The sequence below is a fragment of the Caretta caretta genome, chromosome 4, assembly GCF_965140235.1.
Source record: "Caretta caretta isolate rCarCar2 chromosome 4, rCarCar1.hap1, whole genome shotgun sequence".
Taxonomy (NCBI): domain Eukaryota; kingdom Metazoa; phylum Chordata; order Testudines; family Cheloniidae; genus Caretta; species Caretta caretta.
This window is the reverse complement of record NC_134209.1, coordinates 61,469,995-61,494,782: the sequence shown is the minus strand read 5'-3', so window position 1 is coordinate 61,494,782 and position 24,788 is coordinate 61,469,995. Positions and strand designations below refer to the sequence as shown.

The window sequence follows — 24,788 nt, the reverse complement described above, 5'->3', positions numbered from 1 at the left end:
AGTCTGTTTTTGAAACTTTTCTGTTACAAAATTGCCACCCTTAAGTCTTTTACTGAGTGGCCAGAGAGGTTGATGTGTTCTCCTACTGGTTTTTGAATGTTATGATTCCTGATGTCAGATTTGTGTCCATTTTATTCTTTTGCGTAGAGACTGTCCGGTTTGGCCAGTGTACATGGCAGAGGGGCATTGCTGGCACATGATGGCATATAGTTAAGGTAAATGTAAAACTATTTGTCAATTTCCAGGTAACTAAACTTTATTCCCTCAGCATTAAAAGCTGGTATGGAAATACTGTTGTGTGTGTGATGGTAAATGACTACTTGTTCAGAGTGTTGAACTATCAAGATCAGTGCATTGTGTCTGAAGTAGAGTGCTCGCTGGTGCCCTCTTGATGAAGAGAGTAGTAACAATTTAAAGGCACTGAATGTAAATTTAAACAATGCAAAACTGAGAATTTACAAAACTTGTATTTTCCTTTTTTATACCTTTCTCTCAAATCGTTTTGTTTTTCAGCATCTCTGATTAGCAGTACGAAAAACCTGGTGTTCTGGATACATGCTACTTGGATACTGAATTTAAGCCTCTGGTACCTCAAGTTTTCAGCATTACTGTCTTTGGGATCACTAACAACTTTCAAAGCTCCTCCAAGGAATGCACCATGACATCTGCAGTGGTTGACAGTGGAGGTTCTGGCCTGGAGTTTGACAACAGTGGAGTAGAAAATCAGGAGGTTAGAAATCTGTATAGAACTTATTTGCCTACAAACTTCATATCACTCTGAATATAAAAAACAAGGGTTACTGTAAACTTGCTTTGTAAAATAGGTTAGTAGTTGCTGAAGAGTGCAGGATATTAGTCAATTTTAAAAGTATCCTTTATTAGATATTCTCTTATCACAGAGAAGAAATGGAGAGTTGTACTTTCTGCTAAACTGCAGAATTGTATATAAAATGCATTTTTAAAAGTTTAAACAGGGTTTTGGGTTCCAATTTGATATTTGTATAATATAAAGAGAGAAGACCAGAGGCTTTTAAAATTAGCCAGCTCCAAAGACTTTTTAAATCATCATATTTTGTATTGTTAAGCAATGAGGTGTGTTACTGTCATATGGCTCGCAATAACTTTGTGTATAGTGTTCATAATTAATCAGATTTTCCACTCAGTTATACCTGTGCCCCACCACTAAGAAGAATTTGGCTCATTAAGTATGTTCGCAGGTTCAGGATTTAAGTATGTAACACTTCTATATGTTCCTACCTCTAAACATCTGAGTAGTTCAGTTGACTTCATTGTGACCACTCAGATGCATAAAGATAAGCATGCGAATATGTGTTTGCAAGATAGGGACCAAAGACCCTGTGGTGTAACAAGTACATTACCAGAAAGGAAATATCGTGTCTAAAACTGATTCATGTAAATTATTTCATTGGAGAGAGAGAATTACTTCTCATATCTGAATTTTTTTACTGGAAAACGTAACACACTCTGCCAACATTCTCATGGAAAATAAATTTATTGTCACAATAGAAATATTTTAAAACTCTGCTGTTATCGTCTGGCTTTAAATATAAAACAAGTTATGATTTGGTAGTATCTCTTCTTTTACGATAGGTCCTTTATTTTTAATTTTGTTTTAAAAGTTTTACCTTAACTTCCACAAAAAATAACTTTTTACAAATATTTTGTATTGGTATTCCACAAAATATATAAAAAAAAAACAATAGAAAAGAAGGGGAAAGCATTAGTTTAGATTTGGTGGTTCAATATTTAAGACTTTTTCTCTCCCTATAGGAAAATAAGCCAGTCTCTGAATACCCAGCAGTGATTGTGGAACCAGTTCCTAGTGCGAGACTAGAGCAGGGTTATGCCGCTCAAGTCCTGGTTTATGATGATGAAACTTACCTGATGCAAGATGTAGCAGAGGAACAAGAAATTGAGACTGAAACTGTGGAAACAGGTAGACTTTTTTTTTTTTTAAATGTTTTTAATGAACTTTTCTTCTCCCTCTCCTCCCATGAGTTCAGGGCGAGCACTCCCAGAAGAATGTGACTTTATATTCACCCACAAGAAGAGATCCTGACGTGGGGTCCTATGCAGTTCCCATTAAAGTCAATAGAAGTCTTTCCATTAACTTAAGAGGGAATAAACTTAGGACCCTGATGTTAAAGTAGTTCAGTAAAAGCAGAGTTACTTATACCCAGATGTGCAAAGATATTTACTCACTAACTTCCAGTGAAATCTGTAGGCGTTAGATACATAAATACCTTTTGAGAATCTGGGCCTTAGTTCCCTCAGGCAACTGCTCCAAAGGGAGCATCAGCCCATTAAAATGGATATAGGCCAATGATTGTAACTTGATGTTAATATTTACAATAACTAGCTTCCTCAACATTTAATTCATGTAATTAAGTCAAGACATACAAGTTTAACAAAGTTATGTAAAGATAATCTGTTAAGTATTGTTGTCATTTAATCTTTTCTGTTAGGCATATTACACATCCAATGTTAAGGTAAGTGTAGGTACTTCTTTCAGAATACTGGTGTGCAGGGCCTGGGAAACTTGCTGCAGTGGAAGAAGGGTAAACCAAAGGTGGTAACCTGTAAGAGTAACTAGTGAGATGCAGTAAGCTGTAACCTTGGGAATGTTTTTGTGCAGGGGATAGGATTTGGGGCTTTGAGTGGAAAATAGCTGCTTGCAGGAGTTGGTGACCGGTATTGTGTACAAAACTGAATGATAAAGCAGGCATCTAAATGATAAACACAATACATTAAATAACAAGGAAAGCACTTGTTAGACGACAGCAGCAGTTAGTCTATAATACTAATTTAAAGAGTAGAAGAAAGAGTACATGTTGGCTTCCCAAGGATCATATGATTAAGTTATGCTGATGTACTTGAACCAGGAGTACAAATATTGTGGTTTGACTTTTCACACTAGACATAAAACTTCAGGTATTATAAATTGACAGAATAATTTAGCCTGAGCAGACTTCAAATAACTTAATGTTTCAAATGTATTTCTTACTAATGTGTGGAAATTATTTAAACTTCTCAAAGAAGACTGCTCAGTGATATGTTGACCATTAAATATACAGTAGTTCTTTGGATAAAATTAAACATAATGCTGTAGGAGTAAAGTTTAACAGAAATCACTTGTACAGCTTTGGAATCCACTGTATAATGAACTTGTTTTGTCATCTTACTAGTCAACTGTGGGTGTTGGTACTAGAGGATAGAAAATCAATATTTAAAATTCATACAGGCTTTAAAATTAAACATTGCATTAAGTTCACATTTCATTATACAACTGCACTACTGAATATTATATATAGCTTGTCTGTAAGTATTTCTGTAGTACTCACTGTAGTATCTGAGTGCCTAATGTAATCAGTGGGCTAGATTCCAAACCACTGCAATTCATTGACTTCTGTAGGGTAACACAGGATGTAAATAGCACAGAATATCCTAAAAGCTCTGAACCACTTCGAAACTAATCTATTCACAAGCATATAATTAAAACACAAATTCCTTGTTTTCAGTGATATGGGACAATCTCCTTTTTACCAAATATAATGGGTTGGTTAAGGGTAAGGTTTACACAATGGACTTGTAACGTTGAGAGAGAATTTGAAGTTTATACCTTGTAGTGAAGAATGGTTACAAGACAGAGGCTACAGGCATCAGATCTGCTTGTGTGGACCCTCGTGTCTGTCAGTGCAGCGCCAGTTGTACTATCACAGCCTGTGGTGCGGGCTTATTCTAGCAAAAAGTCATCAAGGACTGTGCTTTTGATGAATTTGAAGAATGTGATTCAAATAAGTACTGACTCGACTAAACAAAGCATAAGAATGGAAATCCGTAGTACTTAACTGTCAGTTAATGCTAGCAGTACGGGTTGGGTTTGTTTGTTTGTTTTTTATTTTGGTCATACCAAGTTTCTTTAAACATCAGATACTAATTCTTATTGAGGATTCCATCCATGACCAGCATAAATCATCAGGGTATTAAAAAAAACCAACAACCAAAAAAGCATCTCCTTTTTTTTAAAAGGGACATGGATTTCATACTCTTGAAAAATTTAAGAACAGCTCAAATGACATTTTTCTGAATGTTCCAGAAATATCCACCAGTTGACTGAGAGTAGAAAAATTTCAGCCCTCAGGAACACCATAAGAAAGTAGCTGAGGGTTAAATTTTATGCACACATGGCATTTCCACTGAAGTCAGTGGGTGCTTTATGTAAGCTTCCAAAGCCAGAACGTAGGGCTTAGATTGACTTAACTTATATTTACCATAGACGTGGTGCCACTCTAGTGGAGGAACCTGGGAGCCTACAATCCAATTTCTTTAGACTCACAGGGTATGGCTTTGCTGCCACTGAGAGCATGCCTCCCAGTTCAGATAGATTGACACAAGCTAGCTCTGCTTGAGCTAGTGCGCTTAAAAACAGCAGCGTAGACATTGCAGTACATGCTTTAGCCACCCAGGTATGCTATTTTTAGCACACTGGTTCAAATAGATCTAGCGCAGGGGTTGGCAACCTTTCAGAAGTGGTGTGCCGAGTCTTCATTTATTCACTCTAATTTAAGGTTTCGCGGGCCAGTACTACATTTTAACGTTTTTAGAAGGTCTCTCTCTATAAGTCTATACATTATATAACTAAACTATTGTTGTATGTAAAGTAAACAAGGTTTTTAAAATGTTTAAGAAGCTTCTTTTAAAATTAAATTAAAATGCAGATCTTATCAGTTTAGTGCAGTGGTTCTTAACCTCGGGTGCACGCACCCCCTGTGGGTGGTGCGAGATGCCCTTTCTGGGGGTGTGAGACATGCAAGATTTTTTTTTTTTTTTTTTTTTTTTGAAGGTAAATCATCAAAAACACAAATTAAGCACAGGCACATAAGTACAACTACTTTTATGTCATCAAATCTATGTATTTATTAACATTATACATTTTTTAACGATTACTGTAATATACAAAGTTTTTAAGTTTTCAAGTTTTTAAGCTAATTGTAGTATAATTTTTGATAAGGTCTGCAGAGCGCTGGGCTGGCTGCCGGTACCCCAAGCCAGCAGGAGGGCTGAGCAGGGCCGGAGGCCTGGACCCCGGTTGGCAGGGGGCTGGGTGGCTGGAACCCCAGACCAGCAGCGAGGTGAGCAGGGCCGGCAGACAGAACCCCAGACCAGCGGCAGTGGCTCAGCCTGCTGATGGTCTGGGGTTCTGTCCACCAGCTCCTGCCAGCCGGGGTCCTGGCCGCTGGCCCCACTCAGTCTGCTGCCGGCCTGGGGTTCCGTTCACCCAGGCCAGCAATGGGCTGAGCGGAGCCGGCAGCTGGCACCACAGCTGGCAGAAGCGTACCAGTAAAAATCGGCTCGCGTGCCGCAGGTTGTCGACCCCTGATCTAGCGTGTCTCTCTACCCTTGGCTGGTAGGCGCACTCCCAGCTGCAGTGTAGACATTGCTGTCTTAAAGTTTTGTTAAAATGCAATGGTGGTTTCTGTTAAACTGTATACCCTTCAGCAAAACCTTTGCAGTTCACCCTTAGTAGGAGCAGAAGGTGTTTCCATTTAAGAAAATGTAGCCACTCTCTGAAATAAAGTTTACCTAAATCTCTTTGCTGATCGTACATATATTTTGAATGTTGATAATTATATGGCTATGACTAAGTCTGAGACTTAATAACAGTAGAACACCCAAACTTAATTTACCATTCTTGCATTGCTGAAGTAGGTTTATATTCATGTAACATCACTAAATTTCTTTTGGTATACTGGATGCTTGGTAAAATGCCACACTGTTATGACAGTCCTAAGTAAAGATAAAACACTAAAATAATGCTATTTCAAAAATACAACAACAGAAAATCTCTGGGAATACTTCAGGAAAGTTGCTTTATTATTTTGTTGAACCTTGTTTGATCATGCTAACATGAAAATAGTGTCAGCGCTGATTTGTTTGCTATTGCATGTTGAGTCTTCAGAAACCGTGTCAGGTTGTGTTTAAAATACCTTTTGCTGTGCAGTAAACTAAATAAGCTATTTTGAAAAATATTGCTCTAATGAATAAAGAAAATGTTTATTCTCCAAGTCCTTTTCAAAGACTAGGTAAACTAAGAACATATTGACAGGTTTCAGAGTAACAGCCATGTTAGTCTGTATTCGCAAAAAGAAAAGGCGTACTTGTGGCACCTTAGAGACTAACCAATTTATTTGAGCATAAGCTTTCGTGAGCTACAGATGAAGTGAGCTGTAGCTCACGAAAACTTATGCTCAAATAAATTGGTTAGTCTCTAAGGTGCCACAAGTACTCCTTTTCTTTTTAAGAACATATTGATACTTAATATGTATCGTGTTTCAGGTAATTCAAGACAAAAATCTACTAATCAGTTGTATGCATGCAGTTTTTTTGTTTTTTGTTGTTTTTAAATGTGCGAAAATAAGCGAGTACAGGTTTGAGATTTTACAGAACAATCAGATCACAATCAAGAGGAAACCCAACTTTTTTTTTAAAGAGAAGTTGAGATTTCATTTGACTTCATTGTGAACTATGACAGCTCCTTTTTGCTTTTGGCATTCCATCAGAAATCCTCCTTGTGGCAAAAAGTGAATGTTTTAATTTTAAAAATATCGTTGCCATGGGAGGTAGAAGACCTACCTGAAAAACTGGGATCTGCAAAGGAGCCGCTTCAAGATTACCATGTGATCAAAAATATTGAGCTAGAAAGACAACGATGCTGGTATGTTTGTTTATAATTTATTTAGAAATTAAGCTAGATAGGAAGATTAGTTATTTAAAGTTATCCTATAAATGCTCATGGTTATCCTTAAAAAGTGAGGGGGGAATAGTAAACAGTGGAGTAAAGCTTAGAACTCCCCATCCCTTTATACAATATAATACATTAAACTGTTTATTTTAAAACAAATTCTCTCTCTCTCTCACAGATGAAATTTCAGATTACTACATACACTACTACTGCTGTGGGAACCAATTCTGTACATCCACTTCAAGTCTTTAATTGTTTTTACCTGTTTGTGTTCCTAGACCTTTTTCCATTTTAATTAAAAATGCTACTTTTGACCTTTCTGACTCTGAGTCTCCAAGCAGTATTACAGTGGTCTGGATATGTCTGCATTAGTTTTGATACATTGTATGCTTAGCACTGAACATTAAATTAGGTTTAAACCTTGTAGTTGGATTAGAATTGATTTTTTGGGGGAGGGGGAAGAAGAGGAGGAGACAAGATAAAACAGTACATTATCCTCCATTCTGTCCAGACATTTGATTAAGCTGTGTTACTAGCAAGACTCTAATGTGGACATCTGGCCTACATTTTCAGGAAACATTTGCTTCCTTAACCCTTTAGAATTAGTGGTTGAGATGTATCCCATTGACAGAATTCAGACAGAGTAGGAAAATACTGTTTCCTGGAATTGACTGAGAATAGTTTAAAAAATATAAACCGAGTGTTGCTTGTTGTGGAAGATCTAAGCACTGACGAGGCTGTCCAGTTGTTAGCTCTACAAAATTGCTTAAGCACTCAGCTCTTTCGAGCAAAGTTAATATCAGTTACTACCCTTTCATCAGGGAGCAAAAATGTAGTACTTTACAAAACTTTTTCTATTTATCTAAAAACTTTGGCTAAAAGATGGTGTATCTATTTTAATGAATAAATCAAACTTTTATGTTTAAGCGTAAGAGGGGATTAAGAACTAATTTTTGAAACTTGAATTTAAAAAAATATATTTTGAACACTTAATGCTGCAGCAGCACTGGCCTAAGTTCCCATTTTCCCAAACTGCACATCATATGTATATACTAGGGCTGTCGATTAATCACAGTTAACTCACGTGATTAACTCAAAAAAATTAATTGTAACTAATCGCACTGTTAAACAATAGAATACCAATTGAAATTTATTAAATATTTTTGGATGTTTTTCTACATTTTCAATTATATTGATTTCTTTTACAACACAAATACAAAATGTACAGTAGTCACTTTATATTTTTTTATTACAAATATTTCCACTGTAAAAATGATAAACAAGAGAAATAGTATTTTTCAATTCACCTCATACAAGTACTGTAGTACAATCTTTTTATTGTGAAAGTGCAGCTTAAAAATGTAGATTTTTGTTGTTGTTACATAATTTGCACTCAAACAAAACAAAATGTAAAACTTTAGAGCCTACAAGTCCACTCAGTCCTACTTCTTGTTCAGCCAATTGCTAAGACAGACAAGTTTGTTTACATTTACGGGAGATACTGCTGCCTGCTTCTTATTTACACTGTCACCTGAAAGTGAGAACAGGCGTTCGCATGGCACTTTTATAGCCAGCATTGCAAGGTATTTAAGTGCCAGATACGAATGTTTAGTATATGCCCCTTCATGCTTTGCCACCATTTCAGAGGACATGCTTCTATGTTGATGATGCTCGTTAAAAAAATAATGCATTAATTAAATCTGTGACTGAACTCATTGGGGGAGAATTGTATGTCTCCTGCTCTGTTTTACCCACATTCTGCCACATATTTCATGTTATAGCAGTCTCTGATGATGACCCAACACGTTTGTTTTAAGAACACTTTCACTGCAGATTTGACAAAACACAAAGAAGGTTCCAATATCAGATTTCTAAAGATAGCTACAGCACTCAACCCAAGGTTTCAGAATCTGAAGTGCTGTCCAAAATCTGAAAGGGACGAGGTGTGGAGCATGCTTTCAGAAGTCTTAAAAGAGCAATACTCAGATGCGGAAACTACAGAACATGAACCACCAAAAAAGAAACTCAGCCTTCTATTGGTGGCATCTGACTTAGATGATGAAAATGAACATGCTTTGGTCTGCTCTGCTTTGTATCGTTATCAAGCAGAACCCGTCATCAGCATGGATGCATGTCCTCTGGAATGGTGATTGAAGCATGAAGTGACATATGAATCTTTAGCGCATCTGGCACGTAAATATCTTGCAATGCCACTACAACAGTGCCATGCGAACACCTGTTCTCACTTTCAGGTGACGTAAATAAAAAGCAGGCAGCATTATCTCCTGCAAATTGTAAGCAAACTTGTTTGTCTGAGCGATTTGGCTGAAGTAGGACTGAGTGGACTTATAGGCTCTAAAGTTTTACATTGTTTTATTTTTGAATGCAGTTATTTTTTGGTTCATATTTCTACATTTGTAAGTTCAACTTTCATGATAAAGAGATTGCACTACAGTCCTTGTATTAGGTGAATTGAAAAATACTATTTTGTTTTTTTTACAGTGCAAATATTTGTAATAAAAAATAAAGTGAGCACTGTACAACTTTTATTCTGTTGTAACTGAAATCAATATATTTGAAAATATAGAAAACATCCAAAAATATGTAAGTATTGTTTAAAAGCGTGATTAATTGCAATTGATTTTTTTAATTGCTTAACAACCCTAGTATATACACAAGTTATTTAGAACATAAATTCTATCTCTATATCTACAAATAAGAAAATGGGGATTAAATTGTTAATTCTACACCTTCAGTTATACTAACCAAAGAGTGATGGATGCACTGGTGAATTCTCTTTTCTCAGTTCATAAACAGCAGGCATCCCTTAAAACTGAAATCTTTGATGCCATCTTCTGCCATGCAACTCCGGTGTGTTTCCTTCCTTGAGAAAATAACAAGCAATAGTCTAGTAAGACATTGGGTGCCATAGTTATATCTGCACCTTTTCATCTCTTTGAAGTGCACTTGTAGGAGCAGTCCTGTAAGGGTTCTTTTTATCCCTTTTACAGGTCCGGGGTTTGTCTTTTGACCTGGCAACATGTGTCCGCAATGACTTGAAAAGCTAATTTCAGAAGTATTCAGGGATGGAAAATTAAACTATGTGCCATTCTATGGCTGAGAATATGATTTCTTGTAGTCTTTTCTACTAGGTCTGTATAGGTTTTGAAATGCTAGACCTTAAATTCAGATAATTCTAACTTGGAAGATATCCCCTCAACTCCCAAATTGAATTCAAACTGCTATAGAAGAAATGGAAAAGCCTGAAACTCCTGCATTCAAATGTCTGTTTGTGATAAGACTACTCAAATCATGTTGTAAATTAAAATGGGAGTGAAAGGGAGCAACATAACCAATGTAACTTTTAGATCTTGTTTCTATGTCAGGAAGAAGCAGCCCCGACCGTTGTCCTTGTGGTACTTCACCATTGTTAAACAGTCAACTTTTGGAATCTAAAGCCTACAAGGATACTCTAAGGAAGCTTTTGGAATAGAACATAACATGTCTGCCTTAGAGCTCTCTGTTAATAGTTCCTCTTGCTGAGCAGCGTCTTCCTGTTCAAATAGTCTTTCTCCAGCATAGAACTGCAAAAATAGCATTGTGGGGCAGTCAAAGTTTGGGGCATAAGCTGCTTGTTTAAATACTGAAGACTCCACTTGGGATCTGAAAAGTCAAGTTATGTTCTTTCTGGTTCAGGCAGTACTGCTACCTGTGTGTATTTAAAAAAAAATAAAATAAAATTCTGCAAGCCAAATTTTTACTATACCTATCCAATTTCATACTGTCTGTCCAAGTTGCATCCTATCCCTTGAGTCCCACAGTATTTCATAGGTGAACACACAGCAGCATTTTTTCTTTATTTGGAACTTATTTAACAATTGATGCATGAGTCAGAATAAAATCCAGTTCACTATCAAAGCTTGGTGGGCTCTGCAGTACTAAATGGACTTAAATAGTTAAACAGTTTACTTTAATCACTAAAGTCAGTAGATCTATAAAAATACATTTTAAATAATCATATTTCAGAGTTGAGCTGCATTTTAAGGCCATGATTAATAGCAAGCTGCAGGATCATAGTAAAGGTTTACATAACTATAGGGAGCAGAGTACCTATTCAGATATTACAGTAATGGATAGGGTATAACAGCCTATTCTTGTTTTAGTTATTACAAGGAAATCTTATTTTATGGAGTTACAAGGGACAGCGATCCATTTCCTTTAAGGAGCTAGTTCTTGGAAAGCAAGAATCAAATTAAATTAATAGGCTGCTTGTTTAAAACAAGCAAAAGGAAGTATTTCTTCACACAACATACAGTCAACCTGTGGAACTCTTTGCCAGATGTTGTAATGGTCAAGACTATAACAGAGTTCAAAAAAGAACTAGATAAATTAATTGAGGATAGGTCCATCAATGGCTATTAGCCAGGATGGGCAGGGATGGTGTCCCTAGCCTCTGTTTGCCAGAAGCTGGGAATAGGCGATGGGATAGATCACTTGATTATCTGTTCTGCTAATTCCCTCTGAAGCACCTGGCATTGGCTGCGGTTGGAAGACAGGATACTGGGGTAGATGGACTTTGGGTCTGACCCAGTATGGCCATTCTTATGTAAGATAGCTGAACTGGTGCTTAAATGCAGTCTGTGAACCCTGTTTTCCCCTAGATCTAACTACATGAATACATTAGTGTTCTAAATGCTAACTGGACAAGTAGTGGAGAGAGAGTTTTGGTAAGCAGCCAGGCTGAGCTGAAATCACAGGGCTTTATCATGTGAAAGTTTTAGTCCATACCTGCTTGTGCCCCTACAAAGTCTTACTACATTGCATGATAATAGATGGGGCTATAATTTAGGCAGTGCATCTTCACAATACTCTTCTATCTAAAGAGCTACTTTTCCTGTTTATGGATGACAGTATTCAGACACAGGATAATTGTATTCTCGTTGTGTAAGCACTACTTGCCACGTAACTTGCTGTAAATCCACCTTCCAGGAGCGGTCTGTTGTGGGTTCAAGCTTTAAAGTAGACATTTCTTCAAACTTGTAGTTTTGGCATAACTAGAATTTTACTTGTATGGACAGCGTATCGAACATGAAGTGTATCATTGGGCTGCTTCTGCTATATGCTCTGTACTGCTCTATTTACATGAGTATTGTTTCCCACATCTGCCCTGGATCTTTTCCTTCCACACAGGTGAGAAGGTGATGGCTCAGCTTCAGTAGAAAAAGGCTTAAAGCTAGAGGGACTTCTTTTACTAGAAGGTGGGACCTTGGCAGGGCTGCTAGCTCCTAGAGCATACCTAGAGGCTCAGGGTGGCATTCAGAGCTGTCATCTGGTGTTTGGTGGGCTGCTTGTATAAAAGTGGCCCTTAATCAAGAGGGCTGTACAGGTTTCTGGACCCAGCATAAGTGATGATTGTATATATAAAAACCACAAGGTCTCTACTTATTGGAAGAAAGATTATCTTGGTGAGATGATTTCCCAGCTTTCTACTACTCTGAAGTTCTTAAGAGTAAAATATTAATAATAATCTATTAATATACCTATAGCACATTGGGAATGTGAACTATTATTGACTTAGCTACTAAATAATTATTTCTTAAGAGTTGGTTATAGATGTGGACGTCACTAATTGAAGATGGAAGTTTCTGTAGGCATGCCCATTTTCCTGTTCTTCAGCACAGAAAGGTTCATAGAGTTGAGTTTAGCAGCAGCATGTAAACAGGTTAAATTGTTTTCCTCCCTAATACATATCTGAAAATTGAAAAAACAAGGCGTGTAGGCTTTCCTGGTGGAGTGAGTGAGACACTAGAGTATGCAATATAATCCTCCCCTGTTGAGGCCTGCATCTCAACAAGTGTTTTATGAAGGACCATGTGGCTGTATTGCAGGTTGCTTGTTAAGGGGATGTGTCCACCTCAAATGCCCCTAATACATAGATAATCTATGTGCAGAAGAGAATCTGTTTGCCTTGTGTGACTCATGTCATCCGATGGATGAACAAAAGGTCTTCAGTATCTAGATCCCTCACTGCCAGTATGCAAACTCTGATGGGCTAACTCTCCTAAATACTTTAGCGTTTGGATTTTATTTTATTTTTTTTACTTTCCGTAAAAGGACAGAAAATATCATGTTGTCTCTATATAAATCTATGGTACGCCCACATCTTGAATACTTATGCAGGTGTGGTCACCCCCCTCTCAAAAAAGATATACTGGACTTTGAAAAGGTTCAGAAAAGTGCAACAAAAATTATTAGGCGTATGGAATGGCTTCCGGCTGAGGTGAGATTAATAAAACTGGGACTTTTCAGCTTGGAAAAGAAACAGCTAAGGGGAGATATGATTGAGGTCTATAAAATCATGACTGGTGTAGAGAAAGTAGATAAGGAAGTGTTGTTTACTACTTCTCATAACACAAGAACTAGGGGTCACCAAATGAAATTAATAGGCAGCAGGTTTAAAACAAATAAAAGGAAGTATTTTTTTACACAAAGCATAGTCAACCTGTGGAACTCCTTGCCAGAGGATGTTGTGAAGGCCAAGACCATAACAGGGTTCAAAAAAGAACTAGATAAATTCATGGAGGATAGGTCTATCAATGGCTATTTGCCAAGATGGGCAGGAATGGTGTCCCTAGCCTCTGTTTGCCAGAAGCTAGGAATGAGTAATAGGGGATGTATCACTTGATGATTACCTGTTCTGTTCATTCCCTCTGGAGCACCTGGCACTGGGCATTGTCGGAAGACAGGATACTGGGCTAGATGGACCTTTGGTCTGACCCAGTAGGGCCGGTCTTATGACTTTCTAGAGCTTTCTGGCTGATGTGACTGCTATATTTAAAAAAAAAAAAAAAAACTTGATAGAAGGAATAGAGACCCCTTCTAAAAAAGTTAAAGGAAGCCATAGGAGGACATTTACTCTACACATGATGGGGCCCTGTGTAGCTGGCAGATGTATGAAAGAAGCTGCTTTGAGCAAAACATACTGTCCTGATCAACGGTTCTTAACAGGGGGTCCATGAACCCTTTCTGGGGGACCATGGGCCCCCACAGCCAAAACCCAGAGCCTGAGCCCTAGCACTTCCCGTGGTGCTGAAGCTCCAATCCTAGGTATCCCCAGCGGGGCTGAATCTGGGAGCCCCAAGCCACAGTGCCCTCCATGGGGCAGAAGCCCTGAGCCCATGTGTAGAGTTGTGGGGCACAGGGACTGTTGCCCCACCCCCCAAAAAAACTACAGCACAAAGCATGGCAGTCCTGGGGCAGCTCCACACTTTTCCCGCCCCCTCCCCCCCGTTGTCTCCTGGCACACAGCCCCAGCCATCCCCCTCTTCCTGCACCCTGAGCTACCCTCCTGCCTGCACACAGCCCCTAGCTATCCCTCTCCTTGAACTTTTTTCAAACTTTTTGGGGTGAGCCCCCCACCTTTTGAGTTATAATTTTTGGTTGTGTCCTCCCCCTCCCACCCCACCAAACAGGCAGGTAGTCTGCTGAGGTGAGTCAGGGAGAAGAAGTGGCACTCCCTCCCCAGATGCTGCTGTGCAGAGCTGGCCCCTGCCTACCCAAAATAGAAGTCTAACTATGCCTATGCCTGAGTCGTCCCTCCCCCCAACCTGGCCAGGGCCTGGAATTCTTATAGCATGTTGTGGGGTGCCTCAGAAAGAAAAAGGTTGAGAACCCTTGGTCTAGATAAAGATTCCTTCTGAAAAGTCCCAGTGCACTGGATATAGTGCTTATACCCAGTTGGGTACTTTTTAAAGTCACAGTGAGACACTGTTGAAAAAACTTCAATATGTAGCATAATTTTGCTGATGTTGATAACTGCTCCCAGTACACACTGTTTCAGTTTCAGCTAGATTACAGTTTAGTTTATAGGTGGACTCTTATCAGTAAACAAAGGATGGAAATTCTCTCAGTATTGCTTCTGTAGGTACTTCCTTTCATGTCAGGCAGTGGAAGGCTGGATTTTGCCACTAAGTAATCTGCTCTCTAGATATTAAAGAACAGTTATTCAGTTTTTAGAGTAGAATCACACTACTTAAAGTCAAAATGCTTATTGATATAGGATCAAGGTGCCTACAGTTGCTAATCTGATATAAGTACAGCTCATTTGCTATGAGGTTTAACCTGATTTGGTGGGAAGGGTTAAAATTTCCTAAGAAAGAGTCATGCCATTATTTGGTAGACAACTAGTAGCTAGACCTAACCGTGTTTGCACATGATCTTTCTCATAGAAAACTCAATGCACAGTGGCTGCCTTTCATTTGTCTAAATGAAGACCTGGAGTTTGCCTAGGACAAGACCTGGAACTTTTCACAATTCCTAGAGGGAAGGTTATAAAGCTGTTGGAGTCTTCCAGTTCTAAGACTGATGGAAGCTAGCAACCTCAGTGTATCTATGTTCTCTCTCAGTAATCAGAATCTTAAGTAGATGCTGTGATTGAATTATTGTCAGGTGGAGGAATTCTACATGCAGTGGGAGAAATGCTATACCTTGGCACATCTTCTATCAACAAGTCTTAGAGATGGACTTCACAGAGCTAGCTGGTCCAGAAAAAATATTTCTGACAAATCTGAATGAGTAACTCATTGTATTTATGAAGTGTGAGACTACAGTGAATTATAATATAATCCCAGTTCTCTTGAAATAATCAACTGTTGTGGCTGAGTTAAAGGTGAAGGTAAACAGAGTTTAGCAGTTAGGCTAGAGTTGAGGGTCAGCTTAATTTTTTTTAATACATCCATGGCAGTAGCTAAGGCTCATCCAGAATTTGTTTGTGGAACTGAATCTCAACCTAATTTACCAATCTCTTGCAAAGTTTCTTTGTTAAACTACTTTGGAGTGGAGACTGGCAACAACGCAGTGCTGGAAGAATGCATTTTAGCCTGCGGCTGACTTTCATAGGTCTTCCTGATTCTGGTCTGTGGACGTTTGGGAAGCCTTTCATGATCTCCAACTCCTCAGGGCCCGAGGGGCTTGTGCTCCAGGAGGAATGGGGAGACAGAGCCTGGACACCTAATGGCACGAAGCTCCCTCCCTTTCATATAAAGGCTAGACTCCTCGGAGGAAGGTGCGTTGCATGAGGAAAGCCGCCTCGCTGACAGCACGGGTGAGGAGCCTACTGCCATTCTGCGCGATCCTTCCTGTCGGCCCCGGACTCGCTTCTCTCCGCACAGGGACCCGCCGTTGGCCCTCCTCCGGGCTGGCTCTCGCCTGCCGAGCAGGTGCCACCTCGTTGGCAGCGGGGACGTTTGAAGACAGTTGTCGCTCACCTGCCTGCTCCCGATTGAGCTGAGAAGGGCGGAGAGGATGCTCCGCAGTGCAATGGGCACGAGCCTCCGCTACCCACAGTCCGCAGACACCCAAGGCAGGGCCGCTGCGTTAGTGCGGAGTCCTGCCTACTGCACAGGGGCAACGGCGAGCTGTGCAGGGCTCCTCCGCTGCGACTGCAGCGTTAGTAAAGGGAATGCTGGGACCTGCCCCGGGCTGGCGGAGCCTGTCGAGGGGAACCGGGCACGGCATTAGCTACTCGGTGCAGCCAGCAGCGGTGCCACTCCCCTGCCTCCTCCCCAGCCGCAGGTGTCTGTTTCCCGGCCTGCCCTTGCCCCCTCCCGCGCCGCGGGCTCCGTCGCTTGCTCTCTGTTGCTGCTGTGAGTGGCAGCCCGCCACTTCCTGTCTGAGGCTGGCGGCGGAAGGATCGCGTGTGCTGTGCTGGAGGAAGCGCTCCCGAGCCGCCGCGTTGTGTTGTGGGGGTGACCCGCGCTGGGCTGGCTGGCGGGCCGCTCGGTGTGCGGAAGGATCCGCGCCGTGTGCCCACCCCGCGTTGGGGCCGCGTGTGACCGAGCCCGCCCGCTCTGCGCTCCCTGCGAGTCAATGTGAAGCTGCTCCAGCCCCATAAACATGGCGACTTCTCTGCATGAGGGGCCCACGAACCAGCTCGACCTGCTCATCCGAGCCGGTAGGTACCCCGCAGAAGTTTCCTCTCCGCCTCGGGGGTGCGCGCCGGGGGCTGCGCGGGTAGCTGCGCACCCTTTGGGCCGGGGGTGGCTGCAGTGCTGAAGCAATGGAGGACAAATCAGGAAGTGATCACCTTGGGTAGCAACCTGGTTGGCATGGGGCTGGGCAGCAGGCCGGCGGGCACCTGTGTCTGTGTAGGGGAGCCCCTGCCTTTGGGGAAGTTGTGGCGGGGCGCGTAGCGGAGTTTTGTGGGGTTTGTGCTGCTAGGGAGAGAACCAGGAAGTGTGTGGGTTTGTCCGACCTCCTCCCTCCCTCCCGTCCCTCCTCCCGCCGCTGCCGCCACGCTGTCTGAGCAGAGAGGCCGTGGGCAGCCGCTTCCCCGCGCAAACACTTGTCCCCTCCCTGCGTTGGTCGGGGTGGGGGCAGTTGCCCCGTTCTTCGGACTGGCGGGCTTCGTGCGGCCCGGCGGTGCTGTACCCTGAGCCCGTTGTTCCTGTGCCCTTTAAATTCCCCTCTCGCAGGGGCTGGGATCTGTGCTGCTGCGGCGGGGCAGGCTCGGGAGCTGCAGGGAGATTGCCCGGCCCACGTGTGCGGCCGGGGGGGGCAGTGCACGGGGGTGATAAAGGAAAGTCGGTCTCCCCCTCCCCCACAAAACCCCATAGCGGAAGCGCCGAGCACCCTCAGGGGCCCGAGTTCGGGGGGAGTGAGAGCCCCGCTCACCAATCAACTACCGGGGACGTTCGGAATCAGAACGCTAAGGTCTTTGGAGGCGGGGCTCGGCCCGGCCGGACCAATGCGAGCGGCGTAGGAGGGTGAGTGGCAGCTTCCCGTGGCGCTGACAATGCGCGTATGGAATTGGAGGGAAGAGGGTTGTAAACACGGAAGTTGGGGGGGGGGTAAGAGGATGGCTGAGTGCTGGGGGGAGCGCGGTTGGGACGGGGCCGTCTCCCTGCTTGGCCGCGGGAGAAGTTCAATGTCAAGCCGGCCAGAGGCGAGGGAAGCGGACAGTCTCCTCGTGGGGTGGGAGTGACTTTTGCCTGCTCCTCGCTTGGAGCTGCAGTGAGCGGGCCCAGCCCGGGTTTGGGTCCATGCACCCATGCTTCAGGCACTGGCTCTGCAGCGGGCAGCTCCGCTTCTCCACCAGCGCGCGTGGGGCTCCTGCCTCAACACCCTCCCCCTACGGCCCGGAAGGAAGACTCGACCTTCCCGCCACGCCCCCCAGCAGGGTATATGTGCGGCAGGGGCTACGGTGGTCTGTAGCAGACTGAACGTAATGGAAAGAGTTGGGCAGGGTGTGCTACACAGACGTACAGAACACGCTTCTACAGTTACATTAACAGAGTAACCTGCAAACTTAAGTCTCTCTCTGTAGTCTAGCCCAACTGAAAGCTGTCTCCTTAACATCCCTGTGATTAAAATATCACTTGAGTGGTTTTGCCGTCCCACCTGCAGGGATGGATTAAGGGGATCACATTCATTTCAACCAAAGGATCTTCTACAGTAAATCAAAATTCTCCAAGCATTACTGCCTTGCTGCCACTGCTGTCCTGCTTCCCACTTTTTATGGAGGATGGTTGTGGGTCCCCCCCTTGGATACAAATCTTGCGTTCTCCTGGCCCAGAACCATGTATTCTTACCTTTATTCACCCCTAGCTGTATAGAAGGCATCGGTTCTTGTGGCTCCTAAGCAAAAAAAAAAAAAAAAAAAAAGATACTGGGAATGTAATGAAGTAGCATCTTCAGACCACTGAGAGAGGTAATCTTATGTAGCTCAACAATGATGCCTCCAGTCAACTAGACATATCCCAGGGAAAATCCATTTGGTCATCAGTTATACACTGAAGCCACCATTCTGTATATTCAGTGTGGAGGTGGGGAGAATAGAGAAAAAAGTGGTTGGACCTGCATAGGGTGACAGAGGATCTGAATGAAATTATTACTTTTTGTTTGCAAATAATTATAAATATAGCAGTGTTATAATTTTTCAAAATAATGGGTTCTCAACTTGTCTGTGTATACGTATGTCTCAAACAGGTGTAACAGGGTTGTGACATTGCCCTTCCAATATTGCTAAATGAGAACAGGGTCCCAGGAAGATGGGTTGGAGAACCTGGGAAGCAAGGGGAAGGCAGTTTCCTTGTATAGAAAGAGTCCTAGAATTGGAAAAAAATTGAGAACCACTGTCCCAAGAAATTATCTGCACAACCAGCAGTAGGATGCTAATGTTCTTTCATTTATAAGTCTATAAAAAATAAATTTTATTTGCATGTCTGTAGAGGTTCAGTATTAACACTTTTCTTCTTCATTCCCATAACTTCTCCTTATCTGTAAAACCATGATGTATAGACAGAATCCACTGTTAGAGTATTGAGACTGGAGACTTCACACCTGTCTGGAATGCTGTTAAATGTATACAAAGTCAGGCATAAATCCACATAATGGTCCCTGTTTTTTTGATTAAAATGTAAATTGTACAAATTTTGACTTAAAATTAAAGTATTTTTAAGGTGTTGCATGCCTTTTGGAACATATTTCATGAATGACAACAAAATTATACCATACAAAAACATTCTGGAAATGTATTTAGAAATATTTGAAAACAAAGATTAATCTATGTTCATTAGCATTTTAAGAACAAACTAAAGATGGGATACAGTATAAACATTTTACTGCTGACTTCATCATTAGGGCTGTGATGTCAGGTATAGAATCATAGAAGTGTTGGGTTGGATAGAACTTCGAGAAGTCATCAAGTCCAGCCCCTTGCACTGTGGCAGGACCAAGTAAATCTAGACCACCACTTCTCAGGTGTTTGTCCAACCTGTTTTTCAAAACTTCCATTGATGGGGATTTTGCAATCTCCCTTCAAAACATATTTCAAAGCTAAACTATCCTTACAGTTACAAAGATTTTCCTAATATTTAACCTCAATCTCCGTTGCTGCAGATTAAGCCTATTGTTTTATGTCCTGTCTTCAGTGAATCTTGTGAACAGTTGATCACAATTGTATAGCAGCACTTAATATATTTGAAGAGCATTCTCAGGTTCCACCTTAGTCTTTTGACTAAAATGCCCAGTTTTTAAATCTTTCCTCATAGGTCAGGTTCCCTAAACTTTTTATCATTTTTGTTGCTCATCTCTGGACTTTCCAGTTTGTATGGATTTTTCCTAAAGTATGCTGCCAAGAGTGAAGGACAGCTGAGGCCTCACCAATGCTGAATAGAGCTGAAAAATTACCTCCTGTGTTTTACATATGGCAGTCCTCTTAATACAGCCCAGAATATTAGCCTTTTTTGTAACCATATCACATTCCTGACTCATACTCAGTTTGTGATCCACTATGAACCCCAGATCTTTTTCAGCAGTACTGCTGCCTGGCCAGTTATTCCCCATTTTGTAGTTGTGAATTTGATTTTTCCTTCCTCATTGAATTTCATCTTGTTGATTTCAGATCAATTCTTCAATTTGTCCAGGTTGTTTTGAATTCTAATCCTGTCCTCCAAAGTGCTTGCAACCCCTCCAAGTTTGGTGTCCTCTGAAAATTGTATACACATATTCTCCACTCCATTATCCAAGTCATTAATGAAAATATTGAATAGTACCAGGCCCAGGACTGACCCCTGTGGGACCCCACTAGATGTGCCCTCCCAGTTTGACAGCAAACCATTGATAACTACTCTTTGAGTGCGGTCTTTCAACAAGTTGTATATCCACCTAATAGTTGTATATCCACCTAATTGTAATTTCCCTAGTTTGTTTATGAGAATGTCATATGGGACTGTGTCAAAAGCTTAATTAAAATCAAGACACATAACATCTGCTGCATCACCCCACCCACTACTAGGCCATTAACCTTGTCAGAGAAGGCAGTTGGGTTGATTTGGCATGCTTCTCTCTTCATTGTCCTTCCTTTACAACTTAAGGATACAATTCTGGTGTCCTTACTCATGAGTAGTCACATAGAAGGTTTCATAGAGGCCTAGTATTTAAAACTGGAGGCAATTGATGCGGGATGGATTGCAGGATGGAGTCAAGAAGTCTCTGGAATTTTGAGTTTGAATTAGACACCACCATGTAGTTCAATCAGACTCTGACAAGTTGAATATTAATTTGATTTTTTTTAAATGTTATTTAATAATTGTTACTGCTTACTTTGGGAGACAACTACAATGGACACATTTGATATGTAAATGCTCTGTTGTCTATCAGTGTACTAAAGGAATATTAAAATGTTTTTGGTAAAATCAGATCTCTTCTATTGTACACAGAACTCCCCGTCTCTCCTGTGCCCAACACACACCTCAAACTATTTAAGATGAGCTTGTTTATTTCATTTAATTTCTTAAAATTCAGATTTTTAAAAGAGCAATATTTGTGTTTGGATTTATAATAAAAAGCACTGTCAATCAAAAGCAATAGACACTCCAATAGGAGTTAGAAGAAGAAGAAAATGCAGGAAAAAGAGCAGCTCACCTCCAACAGAACTTGCCCCTTGCTAACCAAAATATTCTGCATAAAATTACCTAAATTTGGTTAAATCCGAATGGTTACCACAGTTTTCACTAGTGGGGAAAAAAAGAGTATGAAACTAGGAACAACTGAAGTCTGAATCATCTTAAGCATGCCAAGAGAATACAAAGAATAGTAGGGATAGGATTGCCTGATGAACACTAGTGGTGTATTTAAATTTAGTGTTCTTTTATCTTTTGTTCTTAATACTAGAGCTGTTAATGGTGTTAAATCATTTAGAAAGATGCAATTTGAAGATTAAATCGTTGTTGCCTTAGGCAAGTAGAGTAGGCCGAATGACTTCAGTGGGACTTACAAAGGTGAACAGGCAAAAAGAAAAGGACGGCTGTTACTCTGAAAGGTGACTAGGGTGAGCTGGTTGTGGCCCAAGACCTTGTCTTCACTAGAGAATTGAACTGTTTGTAACTGAATCAGTTTAAGCATAAACAGTGTGTTCACACTAGCCATCCTGAATATAAATTTTGCCTCACATTTACAGAAGCCCTGTCCTAAAGAGTTTATTTTTCAATTCCTGCTGGGTATTCATCCTAGCTGAGCTCCCAGAAGTAGTGCATTCTGGCAGGTTTCACAAAGCCACGAGGACAATTGTGGGAGCATTAGCTGAATGCTTTCAGTTTATGTGCATCCACAGTAGCAGCCAGATGATTTTGACTTGACTTTATTAAGCCTGCTAAAAAGTGTCTTAAACCAGTTATTAGATCTTGGTAGACTGTCTGGGGTATTTTTGTGTGTGGACATAGTGTTCTACAAATGTGCTGGGACCTTTCACTGGTTTAATTTCTTTAGAGTAGAATAGGCCTAGATGTTTGCAAGGTATTTCCTTACTTAGCAGAAGTGGTGGGCACAACATCTGTCTTTATCTACCCTTTAACTAACTGATAGCCATTTCCACGACTGCAATATGAGTATCTGTACAATTCTAGGTTTCAGAGTAACAGCCGTGTTAGTCTATATTTGCAAAAAGAAAAGGAGTACTTGTGGCACCTTAGAGATTAACCAATTTATTTGAGCATAAGCTTTCGTGAGCTATGTATGCATCCGATGAAGTGAGCTGTAGCTCACGAAAGCTTATGCTCAAATAAATTGGTTAGTTTCTAAGGTGCCACAAGTACTTCTTTTATTTGTACAATTCTAGTATGCTCATCACCATAGTATATAGACACCATATTTATCTACTTATTTTAATGTATCTACATGATGTCAAATTGATTTAGGAAAACGAAGCCTTTATCCTAAGAAATTGTACTCTTTAGTGCTTTGGCTTTTCTGTTCAGGAGGTCTTCTAATACGTGTTTCTGAGATCAAAAATTTCTAGCTAGTCTATGGTTACTATATGAAGGCCTGGGCAAAGACGCACCCCAAAAGTGGCAAGACTCAAGTTCATCCTGATCTTTGGTGGTATGAATTGATCTTAAAATTTTTTAAAAAAAAATTGTGGCCATAAGAGCAAAATATTTCTCTCGATGTTGGCCTGATAATTTGCTAATATCTGTACAAAAATTAGTGTTTGGAAACATTTATTCTTGTTTCTACTATTCAGTTTTGTTTTTCTGCAGTGATTTCATTATCACTCTGAAGTATTTTTCAGATGACAATCTTAAAGTAGTTAATTCAGATTACTAGAATTCAAAATGTTCTACAAATAAACTGCCCTTTTAGATTTCTGAACAAATTTCTATCAAGAACCACCGAATAGTCTAAAATTGCTGTCAGCAAGTGGGAATATTCTGTTCTGAAAGTTCCTGAGTATTAAATGAATACATCTAGACACAGTTTAGCTATTTAATTAAATTATCATTTAAATACTAACATTTAGTTTTTCTCTTTTATATGAAATATTGAAATAAAATAATGTTCTTCTGTAGAACTTTATGAAATCATTTAGAATACATTTGCCATTCATGTATTTGTCCATTTTCAATGCTTGGAATTATGAATTCTTCACTAAAGTATTGCTCTAGTTGCGACATGGTATTAAATAATAAGGTATTGTAAATCAGCTGCAGCAGTTAAATGTTGACCATGTAATGATAGCTATCAAGATAAAAAGACTGGAAGGGATCTGTTGCATAATTGTTGTTTTTTTAAACTAGCCTTAAAAAAAAATCCAGGCTTTATTTCTATTTGCTTTAGCTCATTTTGTTACTATATATTATTTGTAACTGCTCTTAGTTTTAAAACTGGATACATTGCCAGTATTCTGCTCTGTAATGCTGAAGCACAGCACTGTCAGACTTACTTACCAAGTTTGGTGTTTTGTAACAGCTGTTGAGAGCCTTGTATAATCTACTGTGCATAATGTTTGTTTAGAAAGATGGAAATGAAATAAGATGACATTTAGGTAATAGTGAACAGAAACACTGACGTACTTACTACTTTTTAATAATTAAAACTCTCCTGATTTCTTTACTCTGTTAACTCTCCTAGTGGTGAGGGATTAGAAAGAGCCACTCGGCATGTTGGATTGTTCATAACTTCTTTTTTTAAGAGGAATTAATTTTTTTCTCCACAAAGCATTTCAGTAGATGCCATCATTTTATAAACTGTCTAAAAGGTGCCAGAGAATCAAGTTGTTTCATATACGTAGTAAGATAAAACTTGGTGTAAAGAATGGAATGTGAGCGTCATGTTAGTTTTTAACTATTCCAAATAGGTAAGTGTCATTTCCTGTGATTCTGTTACCCAGTTTTACAAAATTTATCTCCACATGAGCGAATTATTTAGTCTCCTTTGGGCAGGTAGTAATTCCTTCATAGGCGATTTTTTTAAGGTATCAGAGCTAGGTCTTTATTGAATTGATTAATCAGTACAGTTGATATTTATTACATTGAGTTTTTCAGACGTGCAAGTGAGTAGTATAGTTATAAAGATATTTCCGTTTGCGCTGAATAGGTACCTATGCATGTACGTTAAAAATGTAAAGAAGTATTTTTTTCCTCAAATAAAAGGAGATTGTCTTACTATGGTGTCAGTGCTTATGTATTATGATGATAGGTGTTGAGAGAGAATTGAGGTTTCTAACGTAATAGAAGTTGGTTACCCCAGACAGTCATTCAATATTGTTGAAAGGCATTTTGCTGTGTAGCGCCTTCTAAATTATTTTTCCCTGTGAGAGTGTTTGTTTTGTTTATGACTGGTTTTGGATTTTATTGGGGCACCTGTTTTCCTCCCTTCTTTACCACTCTTACCTGGTGACATGATAAAAAAGGTGGTGGTGTTGGTGAGGAGTGCAGTCTAATGACCTGCTCTGCTTTATCACCCAGATCTCTTGGTGTCTTCAAGGTCAGCCAACTGGCTTATTTGTCTCATCTGCTGTTTTGGCAGCAATGGCAGTGCTGGCAAAGGGAGTCTTCTCCCCAATTAAATCTCCAGGATATCTCTTATAGTTCCCCTTTCTGTTACAAAGCTTCACCAGGTTCTGTTCCTGCCAGACACACACTACAATTTTGAGAATTAAAAAGACTTTCCAGAATAGACTTTGACAAAACTGGTCTAGTGTAAAAGGGACTGGAGAGATGTAAAGGGGCTCTAAAATGGTTTCAGG

The 24,788-nt window shown here is 40.4% G+C and overlaps 1 protein-coding gene across 8 annotated transcripts in view; it reads left to right on the top strand.

The window, feature by feature from the left end:
• ELF2 (E74 like ETS transcription factor 2) overlaps nucleotides 1-24,788 on the top strand; it is a 66,662-nt gene that overhangs the window by 14,651 nt on the left and 27,223 nt on the right. For 4 of the 8 annotated variants that reach the window (XM_075127658.1, XM_075127656.1, XM_075127657.1 and 1 more), the window contains exons 2-4: nucleotides 148-215; nucleotides 514-730; nucleotides 1,792-1,957. In XM_075127658.1, coding sequence (XP_074983759.1) covers nucleotides 659-730; nucleotides 1,792-1,957 — 238 coding nt within the window. In that variant the 5' untranslated portion in view covers nucleotides 148-215; nucleotides 514-658. Of the gene's footprint in view, nucleotides 1-147; nucleotides 216-513; nucleotides 731-1,791; nucleotides 1,958-16,422; nucleotides 16,716-24,788 lie in introns of those variants that run through there. The other 4 variants (XM_075127662.1, XM_075127660.1, XM_075127663.1 and 1 more) reach the window with 2 other exon arrangements.